A 17,461-nucleotide genomic window follows, 5' to 3' on the forward strand; every position below is an offset into this window, starting at 1 on the left:
AATATTCCACAGGATTCTTTAAATGCTGTAAAATATGACGTACCCCAACTGCCGATGCACTTTTGGTCATAACATGCCTGTATAGTATATTTAATCCTTTGCAATGGACATTTGAGAAAATCTATTTAGTTGGTAGTGAGTTCTGTACAATTTCACCTAAAATTAAAGCTCTCCAAAAACCCACATCTCCTGCGGGCACTAATTCTCACAAGATTCTGGACATGAAAAATCCTAAATGCTTGCTGACTGCAAGTCAATGTTTATAGCCCGAGTATTAATAGCCGCACGAAATGTTATAGTTCTCTCATCATTTACCTCCCTTTGCTTGGATGTAGCATACATTGAGGGGCTGATTTTCTTTTCTTGGATGGATGGCTCCAAGCTACTTATCATCAGATGAGAAATATAGTCTATGAAAATCTCTTTAAGGAACACATCCAATCAATGGCAAAGGATGCGTCCGTGTGATTCTGCCTGTCTGTGCCTGTCGTTTTGCATTTTACTGAGCCCTCTCGCTAGCAGGGCTAGCGAGATGCTTCAGTCCTGGGCACGTGAGTGATTTGGGGCCCTTTGTAATCGTCTGCCAGGTAACCAGACTGTGAGCATTATTGGCTTTGGAATTTCAGGTGAGGCTGTACCTGCCACAGAACCACTCATCAGACATCGTCCATCAGGAGTGAGGCTGTTTGTTGACTTGTGATTTCTACTCTAGGATCTGACGGCTTCCCGGGCAGTGGGACCAGCCACCTGTATTTCCCCAGTTGTGTAAGGGGAACTGTTGGAAATCTGCATTAACTGACAACACAATTCGACTTTATTCCAGGGTTATTAATGTTATGTTTTGTTTTGCCACATCGCATGGCTTGTGGGATCTCAGTTCCCCCACCAGGGATCGAACCTGGGCCCCGGCAGTGAAAGCCCGGAATCCTAACCACTAGGCCGCCAGGGAACTCCCTCCAGGGTTATTTATGAAACAGGATCCTGGACCAGCGCACTTCCCAATTCAGTTCTGCTCTGCAGGGGCTCCTAGTTATTCAACATGATGACAAATAACAGCCCTTCCCCCCACCCCCGTGGTTAATTAGTGAATCTCCTCAACAATCAGATTGTTGGAAATGTGGATTTTCCAACATGTTTAAACCTCAAACGTGTATGAATTTAAAATATGCAAATGCTGTTGGGGAATGACAGAAAGAGGCTGCTTGTACAAGGAAAACAGACGAGCCAGTGAATTTTCACGGAAAAATGCCTGATGATTAATTATCTCGATGAAGATTAACACCATTTGCTCTAGTTCGGCAAATAAACATGGGGTTGTTTAGGCCTTTGGGGGCTGGCCAGGAGTTCACCACTATCTGTAATAAGAATTCCAGGTGAGATTCAAAGAGGAGGCTTACAGACAGATTTTCTGAACGTAACTGGCCTTTGTAACTTAGAATCTTCCATGGGCATCTTTTCTAACAGGAAAGAAAACTCCTTAAATGAACAATCAGAGAGATTGTCGTTTAGTGGATCTGCTGGCGAAAAGGGGTTTCATCAGAGTATCCTCTCCCTGGACAAAGGAAAGACTCAGACTTCTGATTTCAGTTTTCTCCATTTTCCCCTTTCCTAGGTGATGCAGCATTAGTGTGGTTGACCCTCTGTGAATCACAGCAAGGATCTGGGAGTTTCCAAACTCAAACTGATGAAGGGATGCGTCCTTCTGAGACAGCAGAATTCAAAGGGTGCGCAGGTTGACAATTAGAAATAAAATGACAAACAGGTAACTTTTCCGTAAAGAGCATATTGTGTTGATTTATTATAGAATGCAGTTAAAAAAAATATCTTGAGGTTAGCCTCTCCAGTTTAAAAGCACTTAACTAGGGACACTTGAACAGCTATGCAATGGTCTCTCCCTCATCTGCCCCGACCCCCCACCAAGTACTGTAAACAGGGTTTTGAGAACATTCAGTCAATGTCTTGATATGAACAGCCATCTACCTTTGCTTCTTAAAGAAAACCATCTTCCACATTTCCAAAGCATGCATTGTTACTTGGCATTAGGTATTTCAAAAGGACAAACCTTGTTATGGTATTGTAAGGCCAAAATAGAATACCTATTGACCAGACACACACATGACAACTAGAAAAAAATTACAAACATTTAACCTAGTGTGACAATTCCGTCAGGAATGAATGGGGAAAGGCACTGCATCCTTCTCATACCACCACGCATCTACTGTCCACTTCACATGCTTTGAATTCAGGTCCTGTCAAATAGCTGAAAGGCATTTTCTATAACATACGATTCACAGGGAGGTTAATACATCTTACACTAGTCTTCCACGGCCGTATTTCTCACCCAAGGGCACAACAGGTATGAATATATGCTATCAGCTTTATTTACAAGTTTATCTTGACGTTTCAGTGGGGTTAAAAAAAAAATCAATGATCTCAACTGAAAGTTCCCCCCAAAAAAGGGTTTTGGCTATGGTTCATATATATAAACCATCACGTAAAAGAAATAAATGAAACCCATTTATTGTCTGACCTAAAACATCTACACTAAAATTTCTCACCCACTAAAAGTTGGCAGTGAAACTGCAATTTTCTGAGTTTTATAAGCGAAACGCTACGTAGGAATTTCAGATCGACTTCTTTTGCAAAAGCACAAGCTCTAGGTGGCATCAAATAGGATGCTGAGCGGGTGTATTACCGGTAGAATCCCCCTATGTGTGCTGTTGCAAAGACAGTCATTGAATCTGGAAAGGTGACAGATTTTGCAAATGCTTTCCTATCTTCCCCAAAGATGTAAAACAACAATGGCATAACTCTATATACGACCAAAGGTTAGTTCTGAAAATCAGTAATACACATGCACAAACATTAGAACGTGAGGGGGAAAAATGAGACACTACAATTTCCACATTGCATTGCTGTCTTCACAGCCTTTCTGCACCAGACACCTTATGGCTTCACGTGGTGCCTTTTCCTACTGGGAGAGAGAGTCTACCTTGTAGGCTGGTTAGAAACAGAAGGCTCTCCCTGGACCCACTGATCAATCTACCCCTGGCAAAAACAGAACCTACCAGAAAACAACGAGTACAAAACACTATCGTTATTGGTTTTCTCGAGACGTTCCCAGAAGTCCTTGTGCGATCACCCCAAACTCAGTGATTGGCTCAGGACATTCCCAGGAGCCATGGACATTGACTGATACGCAGCGTTAGAACCAGAAGACAAAGCCTCGATTCTCTTCTGAGCAACATGGAATTTCTGCCACAGCAATCACAGGCTGCCATCTCCAAAGTTGTGACTGGGCCGCTTCCACAGTAAAAGATTCCTTCTCGTGAGTATGATTCAGAACACTTCGTCCGGGTGCCAGTTCAGCTTAAGTGGACGGGCGAGTACTCCGGCCTCCTGGTCTGGATAATTTTGGGTTTGGGTCTCTTCATTCTTTCCACCTCGTCTTCTTCCTCGTTCTCCTGGTCACTCTCACACACGTGGACCACCACACTGGGAGTGGTGTCGGTCGCTGCATGCAATTCATACTTTTCCCCTAGGGAAAGAAAACAATTGCAGGGTAACTCAGGCAAGGACCCGAGGGTCAAAGCAAAAGAGCAAACGGATACGCACGTAGAGGTCAGCTCGGCCAGGCTTCTGTGGGCATCCAATGGGGACTGAGGGCCACAGGCAGCCACACTCTGGACTGGTGCCTCTTTGGTGGCTCATTCTATATCTCGCCACCGTAAATGACTCAGCTTTCAATCAAACACTCTGAGTCCAGGCAGATGGAAGGTATGGAAGGAGTGTATTTCTTAATTACACTTAGCATGTTCACCAGGCCCTCTAAGCTACCCAGAGGACTTCCCCGGTGTGGCGCAAGGAGCACCCGTTCAGGAAAAGACGGTGCGTGAATAACGGCGTTAGGAAAGGACCTCTTGAGCCCACGATAGGGACAGGAAGCACGGGGGGGCCCTGCACAGGTGTGCTGGTTGAAACAGGTGCTCTGAAGACATTTTTGACCACACCATATCCTTTTTCACACAACTATCAACCCCTTGAACCAGGAGTGTCCTGCTGTTCTCCGTCAGCCTGCACTTTATCAGGTTCAGTCAAGACGCTTTTACTCATAAAAAAGGTGTTGCCTCTTCCCTACCCCACGCGTGAGACTGGAATGCTATTGTAACTGCGGCTGAAAGGGGGAAATTCTCGGCGTTGGGGGCAACTAAGGTGGAGGGCCAGAGAGATCACTCAAACTGTGGGTCACGATCCCCTTTACAAATCCCTACCTACCTGCTGGGGAGTCGCAATCCAGAAGGCATGGGGACAGGATCATATTTGCAAAATCTTTGCAATCTTTCAACTTTTGAAAGACTATTCAAGCTCACGAGCCCTAAGTAAGCGAAGGGCAAATTGATCTTATGGCTACTTTCCAGAAGGGTTTCTCAAACAAGCCGTCTGTAAAGAAGTGGTAGGTTCTAGAGGGCGAAGAATGCTCGCTAGCATCACTCCCTGCCTCTGGAGCAGTTTGACGCCTCTCCCCAGGTGGACGTCCCCTTCCTCCCTTCTCTAACATCCCGGGAGGTTTCAGCCCTCTGCTAACTCCTAATACACCTTGACCTGGAGCTGCCAGGAGGAGCGCTGGCCACTTCCGTCTTGACCTTCATGCCACGATGAGCAGTAAGTAATGTGATTCTTGCTTTCTACCACAGGGGGGATTTCCGTCAGAGCGATGTTTACAGAGATGTCATCTTTTCCATGTGAAACCGCTAATGGTCCAAGAAAATAAAACCTTCCCCTCAGAGGAACACCAGATTGCTGGTCAAGGAGAAAGCTGATGGCCTCAGCATTTATTGCACTTGCTCCACGAATAAGGCAGAAGGGGGGCTCAAACCTCTTTACCCCCAAGAACCCCGCTTGCACCTGCCAGCTCACCCAAACCCTATCAGGTAGGACAGGAACCTCCAACATTGTACCGTTTCCAGAACACATGTTGTGAGCGCTGCTCGTAAGCTAGGCACTGTATGAGGTGCTTTTCACACGATGATCTCGTGTACTACTCCACCCGGTAATACCCATTTTCTGGATGAGAAGCCTGAGGCCAGAGTACCTTTCTTCCTAAATGCTCACACCTTCGTTCCTTCTGAGGACCGGAACCTCTTCTTCCCTGGCAAGCTCACTAGGGGAGCACCCCTCCCTATTGGGCTTCGTGACTGGGGCTCTTTCTCCACTACGATCTATGGGTCTCTGTTCCCTCACACATTCAAAAGGTCAGGGGAGAAGCAGATCAATAGATGAAATTACCTTGACTAAAAATGAAATGTCTAAAAGTGGGGAAAGCCCGTTTTCCCTTTCCAAAATCCAATCACTCATCCCCACTTGGAGCAACAGGACGTGAGGCCGGGTCTTGAGTCCCTCACACCAGCTGTGCTCAGTGGGTGAGGGGATGGATTCACGTGATGAGGCCCAGAGGGGTCATGGTACTTGGTCCCCTGGACCAGCTTGCATGCTTTCCTAATGGATGAAGTAAGAGGCAGGCGTGCACGCTCCCACCCCAGGGCATGGGTTACTTCGATTCAGAAGAAAGCAAATAGAGACAATTCACAACACACACTGGCACTGATCACGTGAGAAGTGGAAAGAGCAACGGGGTCGTGGCCACTCCTGCTGCAGGCGTGTCTCTGCCTTGACCACAATCTCTCCACGTCTCCTTGCCCCCTCTCCACCCGAGGGCACTGCTTACCTGGCCCCAGCTTGGAGATAGCATATAAAAGGTCATAATTTATGACGGGAGTAGCGTCTTCCACTTGTTTCCAACCGACCGGCGGCGAGGCAGGAGGAGAGATCAGAAACTGCTTGTCTGGGTTTGGTGGAGCCAGGTGTGAACTTCCTATGTGTAAAGTCTGAGGAGAGAGATAAATGCAGGTGGGTGTTCCTCGGGGGAAGAACTGAAGCAGCAATCGCACTTAATGGCAGCCTACGGAAGACAGGTGTGAAGGACAAACCCATGTCCAGACAGCTGAACAGGTGCAGCCCAAGGATGAATCGCAATACGGTTTCTAAGGGCGGGGAAGGGAACTTGGATTATGGTGCAAACATGATTAGAGGCCCCTCGCAGGACAGGGACTCACAGGCACTGGGACTGCAAGTAATTACGCTTGAATTAGACTGATTGAAAATATACAGAGATAATTTTAGTAAACATGGGAAAAGTAAAGCACTGTCCCTGAGGTCAAGAGGGATCTCAGCATCAACTGCTTCCAGATCCTCATATTACGGTGGCATCACATCATATCACAGAAGCTCCAAAGGCTAAGCGACATCTCTAAGATGACCCAGGACTCCCGCCCACCACGCTCTCAGGCTTCCTTCCCTCTGGGGCTCTGAATCAGATGCCAAAAGTGAGGAAGGAAAAATACATCTACCTTCCAGGATACATATTTAAAACAATAATGATAAGGAACAATGACCAAAATCCTAGTTTGGGCTTAAAAATTATACCAGTGGTTAGAGGGCTGTTTGGAAAGATCTTACATCAAAATGCTACCAGTTTGGATTTTCTTTAGTATCCTCCCCCCCCGCCAGAAAAATCACAATGAACATGCATTTACTTTAATAAACCAGAAAAAGTCGTGGAGAGACCAAGTAATTACTTATATGGAACCCCAGCAAACGTAGAAGGGAATTTGCTAAGGATCCAAGGTTGAAGCCTGCGCCTCGCACTTACCACCAGGGGGCAGGGCATCCCGGCTCTCATTTACCCTGGAAGGGCAAGTTCACCTTCGCGCAAGGTCAGGAAGCCCCTCTACAGGATCTGCTCCCGTACTGGCAAGGGGAACTCAGGGCCCCAATGGGGGTCTCTTTCACCAGGGAGCAGCGTCCGAAGAGCCCCTGCCCCTCCCCCTGCCAAGATGTTAGACTCCGGTAACATCACCAAATGGAACTTTGTGAGCTACCTAGAAGGCAGTTGCTGGGGGAGGCAGGAAGGGTGAGGCAGGAGAAACAGCAAACCCGCCGCACAGCTCCCGGGAATGCCCTGGGGCCAGGATCCCCGTTTACCAGAAGTATTTCTTAGCATTTGCTACCTGCCTGGTGAACCCATTGTTTTCCTTGCAGGCCGGGTCTGGCAGCCCCGTGCTGATGCGCAGGACCGGCTTGCAGATACCAGCTCTCCAGGAGTGAGCGGGCTGCGGGGACCCAGCGCAGAGCCGAACCGCTCTGGCCCGGGGTGGGGTCAAGGGTAGCCACGCCCACGACCCTGCGGTCCTCCACCTTCCTGAGTCAGGAAAGGCTCTCTTTCTCCCCTCATCACTCAACCCGTAAGGTCATCTCTGAGGGCACTTTCAAATACACCCCGATGTCTTCTTAAAATAGGTGACATGAAAAATTTCGAGTATGACTTTTGCCCTTCTCAAGATGATTTCTTGGAGTTTTAAATCAACCTATACGTAATGGATGTCTAAGCTACTTTTAAGGGTGGGAGGGAGGAGGGAGAAGGATGGGTATCAATGAACTCGATTCACCTGAGCAAAATATAATTTCATTTCCTTTCCAAGAAATTCCGTCTTATGTAGCTGGAGTCTGGCATCCGCTGCAGATAATGGGTTGCTGAAGTTTATTCTGACTCGTTTGAAGCTCTTAAAATACTGAAAGGTGATATCTTTGTCATATGTCCTAAAGAGGGATTCAAATTTGGCCTGAAAAATAAAAATAAAAGGAGTTTAAATTTACCTGCATATGACCTTTGACTGGATGACTTCATTACATTTCTTATGGAGGAACCAAATTATTAATCATGTCAAGAACTTCCAACTTTTTTCTTAGAGAAGACAGAGAACCCACCTTTCTCCTCTGGGGAGATTCTGCCCTTTTAATATACGTGATTTTATACAAAAGCAAGAATGTACGATTTACTAAATTCATTTAATCAGCTGAACAATTACCAATACTTCAACACTTCTTACAGTCACAGAAACATTCTTTTTAAAAGTAGAAGGAACATTTTCATTTGGTCATTTGTCACCCTTCTGGCCTGCCAGACCCTATTGTCCTGTGACCTCCCCCAGTCTAGTGAGCTCCAATCCCACCACTCAGCTCAGGGCATTGCTTTGTCCATCAGATATTGCTTTTGGACTTAAAAGCACTGGAGCTAATTTCAAAAAAAAAACAAACATTATTATTGAATTGGTAACCAATGAAGTTAATGAAAAGGCTTGCATTTCTTAATGTAAAGGAAGCAGTTTTTTAAAAAATTCCCATTATTATTTTCCCATTCAATCTGTTACGTTTTAACTCTCTAAAATAGTAGTGGTTTCAAAAATTAACATTCTGCCAATGAACCCATTTCTGCACGCTGGCTTTAATATATGTACAGATCTAGCTCTAGTGTTGAAAGAGCTAGTGAACAGTATGAAACAGCATGAGCTCTTAGAACTGAAATGCCCAAGTTCAAGGACGAAAAGCCTAGATTCACGAGAGCGTTCATCAGCTCCTGGGAAAAGCTCTAGGGAGCGACCCCCGGCGGGGTCCTGGGTGCGGGTGCCCTTGGGGGGACCTGGGAGGCCACTGAAACCTTTCTGACCAGAGAGGGAGGTGACAGTCTTGAAACTTCCAGGAAGATTATGCAGGGACTATTAGTCACCGAACTTTCTGAATCTTTTTTCAGACTAAACTGTGAGGATGGTGAGAGGCAGATGGGGGTGGGATGGCAGACGGTGAGAGCCCAGATGGGGCAGCATGCCCTCCACCCAGGTGACTGGTGAGAAGGGGAGGCCCTGGAGCCCACAAGTACCGTGGAGACCTATGCAGAGCACGGTGCTTCTGCAGAGGGGAGAGAGGATTCCCAACAAGAAGGGAGAACATCTTCGAGGATATTCATGGCTAGAAAGCGGGGGAGGGGAGGGACCCTCCTGTCGGTCAGTGCCTGGTCCACAGGGCAGGGCTGTGGGCAGGTCCTGCATTCCCTGCTGGCTGGTGTCTCCACCAGGCAGGTGGCTCAGGGGGAGTGGGAACAGCTCACAACCGTCCTCTCTTCGAATTCGCCGGCTTCTCTTTAGTTGATGGAAATGTCTGTGACTTTCCCACGAGGGGTGTTGCAGAGGCAAAGAATGAGAAAGAATGCACAGCAGACGTTTCAGCTGCGATTTCATCTGGCTGCACGTGGCTTGTTCTCCACCCCTCCCGAGAACGGGGCAAGTCTGGGGCGTAAGGGTGTCTGCGCAGATCTGGAATTTCACACGGCCTCATCCATAGGCACTGTGACCAACGGCTTAGCTTTAAAGTTATCATTCATAATTTAAGAGAGATAACTTGGCTGAATATTTTTAGAATACAAGTCAGGGCTTAGGACCAGAACCCAAGAGAACCCACACTATCTTGTTAATTTCATATTGCTATTATGTTATTAGTATTCTCTTATAAAATAATCTTATTTGTTCCAATAACCAATACCTAGTAATTATAGTTATTGGATGGCATCTCTACTTAATTAAGTAAATCAGTGATTTTACTCATATAAGGCTAACATTAAATACATAGACTTTGTAGTACTTTTACACGCAGAACATGCTGTAATATCTAGTTCAAAAACTACAGTTCCGGCTCGCAAGCATTGTACACAGTTATGGAGTTAAATTTGATCAGAAAAAAAAAAAGAAACCTTCTGATGTCTCAGTAGGGCTTTGGGTATAAAGGTATAACGTGATCACCGCCCCCCAAACAGAACATACAGAATTCATTCACATATAATATTGTTAGAGATCAATTAGATAGCTTCGTAGCTACTGATGAAAATCTTACATTTTAATCAAATGAAGAAGAAAAGCATAGTAATTAAAATTACTAATTATATTAATAACCATCAACGAGAGCTGCTTCCCAGGAGGTATACTCATCCCACACTTAAGTTATGTATCCAGTTTTATTATTTATTTGCTATGGCTGCATTTTCTCCAGCTAGAGAAATCTGGAGACTTGAAGACAGGCCCTTGTAATTCCTGCAGACATTCAAATATCTTTCCAGTACTGATTTCCTGAGAGAAAAATCAATGTATCCTGAACTCTAAATGTCAAAGTGAAACATTCTGTTCACTGTCAGAAAAGTCCTCCCTCCAAAAGTTTACTTATTGATACAACCCACACAGAATGAAAAATCACCACGCCAAACCCTCCCTTACTAACTGGTCAAGGGACACAGATGCTTTTAAATATTGAGAGCTTTAAAAATTCCTTCACAGTTAATTCCTCAGGCCAGCACCTTTTGATTTTTAAGGCTCAAAGCATTCTGGATGTATTTCAAAACCCCCAAACCCACAAGACAGCCTCATACCCCACCAAGTATTTCAGCTAATAGTCCCAATTAACATAATAGTTTGAAAACTCTCAAAAATCACATTATATCAGAAGCCTTACCCTGGTTTCACTTTCGCTGAAGATCTCACTGTTTGCCACACAGGCAATCAGGGAGCTAAAACTGTAGTTAAAGTTTCTAAAGTGCATCTTGCTTTCTTACAGAGAAAGCTACAATTCCCGCGGTCAAGCCCCAAGTAAGGTTCCTTTACCAGAGGCTGTAGGTTCTTTCTCGAGCCCTCACTTATAAAGCACCGAGGTCCAGCCCCCACCGGGAAAAAAAAGCACCGCTTCCAGAGCATCCTGTTTGGACACCAAATTCCTGAGTCAAGTCCTACTTGCTTGCAGGCAGGCAGAGACAGAGTGTAAGTTTCTACTGGAAAGAGGTGACGTCAACACCTTAGTCATTTTCCCTATGCTAATTAACTTTGCTTGGGGAGGATGGAAAAAACTGCCGAGGTTTGCTGTGCAGCTGCTTTATCTACCCCTCTTGCAGCATAGTTTCCACTGGTAGTAATTCCATTCAGCCACTCAGTCACCAGGCTCCTCGGCTGAATGGGACGACCCTTCTTAAGATGGAAAATGTGACAGAGGAACAGGAGGAAGGTCTACAGCAGTAAACAGTAATTAGCCTCCAGGGAACTCTCAAGGCTTGGAGAAACCTGGAAACCGAAGTCTTGGCAAGTTGTTTGATCCCTGTAATTTCCTGAACACTTAAATCAAAGTTTCAGATGCTGGGGTATTAGAGAAAACATTTTGAAATCAGTCTTGGTCAATGAACTCTGCTTTTAAAGAAAAAGTGGACTTCATTTTGAAATATGGCCTTTTTTTTTTTTTCTGATTAAACTTTATTGGAGGAATGTCCTAATTCCCACTTGTATTCCACAATGAGAATGTGAGAAGAGATCCTAGGATTTTCATTGGAAAACTTTATTATTGTAATTTGAGAACCAGGAATATGCAGCACGTTGATCATTTTCTAACAGCTGCTAAATTCGGGAAAAGATACAAAAATATTTTAGAGGATCTAGCCTATGAAGTTGAGAAAAGAAACATTCAGAGGTTGTCTGCTTAGAGACTCATAGACTGAAGGTTTTTGTTTTTACTTTAATTAGGAAAGGAAGAAGAAATAGGAAGAATGTACACTACAATTGAAAAGTTAGTTCAGTTGGCCTTTTTTCAGGTAAGATGTCTGGTCTTGGAGGAGCACACTGGGTGTCAGGATGCCCGTTCTTTGAAAAGGCTGCAACTCTTCTTCTGCAACTTTTTACTTTATTACTTTTTAAATTGAAGTATAGTTGATTTACAATGTTGTGTTAGTTTCAGGTGTACAGCAAAGTGATTCAGTTCTACATATCTATATCTATTCTTTTTCAGATTTTTTCCCCTTATTGGCTATTACAAGATACTGAGTGTAGTTCCCTGTGCTAAACAGTAGGTCCTTGTTGGTTCTCTCTCTTATATATAGTCGTATGTATTTGTTAATCCCATTAAAAGGCTGCAAGTCTTTGAACTTCCAAGTACTTTGCTAGTTTAGGTCCCTATGGCAGTGTGAGTCCTAGGTCCTTCCTACTCATTATCACCTAAATGCTGTCTCATTATTTATAAAAACATTCTCTAGTCTAGAGGTGGACACCTCTTAAGCTTCCAAAAGTTAAGTGGAATCCTGCCATTCACATTTAAAAATTAGCTACAAAGAATCATTAAAGTCAGCCAATAATAAAAAGAATATATGCAGTGGGAAAGAACAAACCAGAGCATTTATCCCTCCATAAAAGGAAATGCGAAGTCTTCTTGCATGAGTGAGCACCGCTTAATCTCCACGGATGGTGCCCTGCTGCCAGCTGTAGGGTTGTGCAAGAGACCAGTTATGGTGTTTGCTTTGCCAAATTACCCGTAACTGCCAACCCAAGACATCTAAGTGCATGTGTTCTAGAAGAGTTTCGAACGCTGTGAGATAGCATGGCATGCATCAAACGCCAAGAGGAAACGGTCCATTGGGTGGCGCTTGGTTCCAGGAACTGTGCCCTGGGATTGGCTGCATTTCGGTGCACAGCTTGCAGCGTACCCTGGAGGCACATGCAGGCTTTGGTGGTGGCCTGGGGGTGGCAGTGGGGGTATGGGAGGCCAAGGGGAAAGGCACGGGAGGTAGAAGGCACAGAAGTGCATTCCACTCCTCCGGAGCGGCTGTCCCTCCTTTTCTCTTTCTCCTGGAGTCCACCTTGGCGAATAAGGGTTAAAAGGAGATCAGAGGAGGAAGAGGAGGTTAATTTCACCATCTCCTCCTCGTCCTATTAAAACGCATGACATGAAGCTCCAACTCAGTCATGTGCGCAAATCTGGAACATTTCTGTTCATCTGAGACAACAGCACTGAACTCACCCAGATTTACAATTGTGGTTTCATTAATACAGATGGTACTAAAAAAAAAAGGAATAGTGAGGTATTTGAAGATGGTTCAACTGTCTTTGCTCCTAGAAATAAATGATAGATCTTTCATTAGGCTGTCCAGAAAGCCTCCCAAAACATGTAATTCTGTACATGCCTTTGAATTGATGGTAAGCTCTATCTGAATCATATTTAGGGAACTTGAGTACTTCCATTTCTAGATCAGAGATAGGGGCTCAAAGTTGTGGCCGACTGTAGGGAGGCTGGATTGGAAGCTGGCAAAAACCACCGGGTCACAAAGTGTACCTGAGAGAGATGGCACCTAGGGTCCAATAACACAGGCTTCCCACAGAGTGAGAGGTACGGAGCATGGACCCTTCGTGGTGCTGCAAAGCCCCGGCTGGCCAAGGGGACAGACACCTGTCCCTGAACCCAGAGGGCCTTCCTTTTATCGGCTCACCTGACAGTTCTTGCTAGGAATGTCCACTCTTCGACTGCATGTCTATTAGATGTGAACTTGCACTTCTAAACGTCCTATGGTATTTGTCTATCCCTTGTGGTTTGAAAGGCAAGTACTTTTTTGATTCTTGTTTGCAAGTTGGATGTAAGTGATTTGAAGAAAGCAGGGCCCACAGCAACGTCTCATTAGAACTCTTGAAAAGCATACTAAAAATTGCACTTAAAATAGTAAAACAGGGGCTTCCCTGGTGGCGCGGTGGTTGGGAGTCCGCCTGCCGATGCGGGGGACGCGGGTTCGTGCCCCGGTCCAGGAAGATCCCACATGCCGCGGAGCCGCTGGGCCCGTGAGCCATGGCCGCTGAGCCTGCGCGTCCGGAGCCTGTGCTCCGCAACGGGAGAGGCCACAGCAATGAGAGGCCCGCGTACCGCAAAAAAAAAAAAAAAAGTAAAACAGAAACCAGAAGTTAGAGAAGAAATGAAATGCTTGAGTCCGCTGAAAGCTTTAGATGTTTTGCATTTCTTCCATTCGCACCATTAAAAATCTTAAATGAATCTCTTCAACCTGCATTTGCTTCCTGTGGCTCCAAGCAGTGAGAGCATATTTTCATTAAGAAGTTTCTATTTTCAGTGAGGAACAATTGAGGTTTATGTCGAAATCCATCATTCCCATCACAGCACTCTTAAAGCATAGTGAGGATGACCTCAGCACGCCCATTATAAACCCCAAGGAGTTTACAGCTACGCCAAGAATGTGCCACCAGTGAAGCCTTCTACAGAACGACCACAGAGAGAAACCGAGTTCTGACTTTGCTGTGCAAATCAAAGCTGAGCGAAGAAGAAATCTGCAGATCTCCTGGGAGGGAAAATGGCACACCCGATTGAGATCAAAGGTATCAGAGAGTTTATCTTGAATGCCAATTAAACTTGTGTTTTAATGGAGCTTTTAGCTTCTGAGATAATGGGATAGCTTCACTGTTATTTAATATTCGTAACCCTTCCCTTTATAATGGGGAGCATTGTTCCCCCGACCTAAGTTACTGTCCACAGGGGCCTCTGAGTCATCTTTATCACTTCCCAGTCTAAAAGGTGTTATTAACTGAGGGGACACTTCTTTTTTTTGTTTGTTTGTTTGTTTTTTTTGCGGTACGCGGGCCTCTCACTGTTGTGGGCTCTCCCGTTGCAGAGTACAGGCTCGGGACGCGCAGGCTCAGCGGCCATGGCTCACGGGCCCAGCCGCTCCACGGCACGTGGGATCCTCCCGGACCGGGGCACGAACCCATGTCCCCTGCATCGGCAGGTGGACTCTAAACCACTGCGCCACCAGGGAAGCCCGAGGGGACACTTCTTGTTCTCACTTGGAAACCAGGTTAATATCAACTTCCCAGCTGCGGTGGAGATTGAACAATCTGACATAGGCAGAGTGCCCAGTGTAGTGCTTGAAACACAATCAGTGGTTGATGCATGTTAGTTGTGTTTCTAGTTCCCATTTCGTCGGTAAGGATACTGAGGTTCAGAGGGCCTCACTGTGTTGAGGAGTCAGGACTCACCCCGATCCTCTGACTGCAGATTCCATGGAACTATGCTTGCCTCGCAGCAGTGCCCTTTGGTACTTCCCCATCTCCATTCTCTCAGTCCCTCTGGCATCCTGGATGGCTTCCTCTCCTACGTGCCCCACTGGTGAATGGAGGGGTCTCTAGCTTCTCTGTAGCATCCTCCACCTGGCACTCCTGCACACCATTTCAGGCAGCCACAGTACCTTTCTAAGTGGCCAATTTCTTACTGCTCCAAAATAGTGTGTAATTCCCACAACATAAAACTTCCCGAAGCTGAGCTTGATCGCGTTCCTCTCCTACTGTAAAGATTTCAGTGACTTCCCATTGCTCTGTAGGTTAAAGGGGAAGATTTTCACTTGGTATTCATCCATGTGTCGATCCATGCATCTATCTACCCATTTGTTCTTTCACCCAAGCACAGTTCCAGGTGTTGGGGGTTCAGAGATGAAGACAGACAAAACCCTCTGCCCTCGTGGAGCTAAACACACATGGAGTGTGTTTAGATAGTGGTAAGTGCTGGGAATAAGGCAGAGATGAGGGATAGGAAAAGCTGGGAAAAGGAGAAAGAGAGAAAGAAAGACAGAGAGAGAAAGAAAAAAAGAAAAAGGAAGGAAGGAAGGAAGGAAGACTAGCCAGGGAAGGTGTCCCTGAGAAGATGACAGGTGGGTACATCAAGACCTGAAGGAAGTGGCGGAGTGAACCGTGAGATGCTCGGAACAGCATCTCAGGCCAAGGATCAGAAGGCACAAAGGCCCCTGGCATGTCCAGGCCCAGCAGGAGGCTCAGAATGGCTGTAGAGGAAGGACGTGGAGAAAGTGGTTGGGAGCAGGGCCACGCGAGACCTTGAGCCATTGGAAGGTCTCTGGCTTGCATGCTGGTATCAGAGGGTTTTGAGCAGAGGAGAGGCATGAACTAACTTCTATGCAACAGAACCACTCCAGTGTCTGGGTTCAGAAAAGAGGGAAGGGACAGGCTGGGGGCAAGGCACCCCTAAGGCATGAGACCTTCTCTGACTACGGAGCCCATGACTCCTCTAGGCAGCCCTCAGCTCTGCCTGCTTTCCTCAGTTCCGTCAGCCAGCTCCTCCCTAGTCTCTTCTCTGCCTGCCAAACTTCTATTCATCCTTCAAAGCCCATCACCAAACATCCGGTCTCCAGGAGGCACCCCTCCGGACTTTATGTTCTCTCCCTCCTTTAACCCCTGTGACCTCTCCCCCCCACCCCCCAGCTCCCAGTGCAGTCTGCCTGGCATCCTAGTTATATTCTTGCCTGGCAATCTCCCTCCTACAGTGAGAGCTGCTTGAGGGCACCACTGCCACTCCCTGGAGATGCGGATAAATGCTTGTGCAATTCAGGGACTACACCAGGGAGGGTCCATCTGAGACGGGCAGAGAGCCAGCAGCCACCAGCCATCAAAGGGCCAAGGCCATCCGTGTTCCTAACTGGAGGGTTTCCAGTGCCTTTGGTTTGAACAAAGACCTCCTTTTCATTGCAGGGGGTGGTAAAGGTGCAAGTTTGCTCAGCGGGTGCTGGTCACATTCGAGGGTGTACTTCCTCTGTCCTTGCTGCATGGTGGCTCGCAGGATGTCCAGGCACGGGACTGCACCACCAGCTCCAGACTCTGAGGCCTCACCCCTTGGACACTCCCAGAGGCCTTGTGACTCTCCTTAGGGGTCTATGGCTGGGGTCTCGACAGCGCTTTGTCATTTGGGCAGAACGTGTTCAATTTAATATATGTTCACTTGTCTTTTTTAAATGCCTATTTTTTAGGGTGTGTTTTATAAGGTGCACAGTAGGGAGTAGAATTTGTATAGAAGTTACAAATAAAATGCTTTTATTGGCAGATGTACCAAAAATCTTTCATCCATGAGGTTCATGATCAAAAATGTTTGAAGGCCTATTGTCTCAGCAGTGGGGGGATTAAATTCCCAATTTTCTGCTTTTTTGTGACGATCACGTGTAAGAAAGAGAACAGGAAAATATTCTTCTTTCTGATTTCTAAAAGCGTTTCCATTTTTGTTCTCTCTGAAGGGTAATCAGGGAATGGGCTGGGGAGCGGGGCAGAGCCAGATGTGGGCTCGGGAATTTACTGCTCATAGAATTGCTTTATTACTGGTAAGATCTGCTCGGCCACAGGGAGGGGCCTTGTATGAAAGAAAATGTAAAACAAAGCTGATAACCTTTTTTGTGGGACTTGGAAGGTTTTAACCAGAACTCCTTAGACAAGAGAGTGCCCTTGTCTCCCACTACAGAAGGTGATGCCTATGAATTCTAAATCTGAGCTGAGAAAACCATCTTTAATGAAAATCACCTTTATGTTTAATAACCATTAATCTTCTGAATCTGTAGGATAACACAAAAGAAGTGATATTAATACTAAGCTTCAGCCTGGGTCATTTTTGATACTTTGGGAAAAAAAATGGAAAAGCCTGAGATATCATTTGATACTTTACACAGAATAGTACAAGATAGTATACAAATAATTTCTATTTCTGAGATAATGCGGAACTTCCTATTACTTAATTTTTTTTTTTAAGTGGCTTATTGGGCTTCCCTGGTGGCACAGTGGTTGAGAGTCCGCCTGACGATGCAGGGGACACGGGTTCGTGCCCCGGTCCGGGAAGATCCCACATGCCGCGTAGCGGCTGGGCCCGTGAGCCATGGCTGCTGAGCCTGCGCGTCCGGAGCCTGTGCTCCGCAACGGGAGAGGCCACAACAGTGAGAGGCCTGCGT

The 17,461-nt window shown here is 46.1% G+C and overlaps 1 protein-coding gene across 3 annotated transcripts in view; it reads right to left on the reverse strand.

Moving 5' to 3' along the window:
• Window positions 1-1,763: 1,763 nt before the first annotated feature.
• Window positions 1,764-17,461, reverse strand: part of RCAN1 (regulator of calcineurin 1) — a 96,440-nt gene continuing 80,742 nt past the window's right edge. Inside the window, exons 1-4 of one of the 3 annotated variants that reach the window (XM_024758302.1) lie at window positions 10,393-10,604; window positions 7,506-7,679; window positions 5,726-5,885; window positions 1,764-3,538 (exon numbers count right to left, since the gene is read on the reverse strand). In XM_024758302.1, the coding sequence (XP_024614070.1) occupies window positions 3,366-3,538; window positions 5,726-5,885; window positions 7,506-7,679; window positions 10,393-10,479 (594 nt within the window). In that variant the 5' untranslated portion in view covers window positions 10,480-10,604 and the 3' untranslated portion in view covers window positions 1,764-3,365. Of the gene's footprint in view, window positions 3,539-5,725; window positions 5,886-7,505; window positions 7,680-10,392; window positions 10,672-17,461 lie in introns of those variants that run through there. The other 2 variants (XM_024758301.1, XM_024758300.1) reach the window with 2 other exon arrangements.

The sequence above is a fragment of the Neophocaena asiaeorientalis genome, unplaced genomic scaffold, assembly GCF_003031525.2.
Source record: "Neophocaena asiaeorientalis asiaeorientalis breed wild unplaced genomic scaffold, Neophocaena_asiaeorientalis_V1.1 scaffold45, whole genome shotgun sequence".
NCBI classification, from domain to species: Eukaryota; Metazoa; Chordata; class Mammalia; order Artiodactyla; family Phocoenidae; genus Neophocaena; species Neophocaena asiaeorientalis.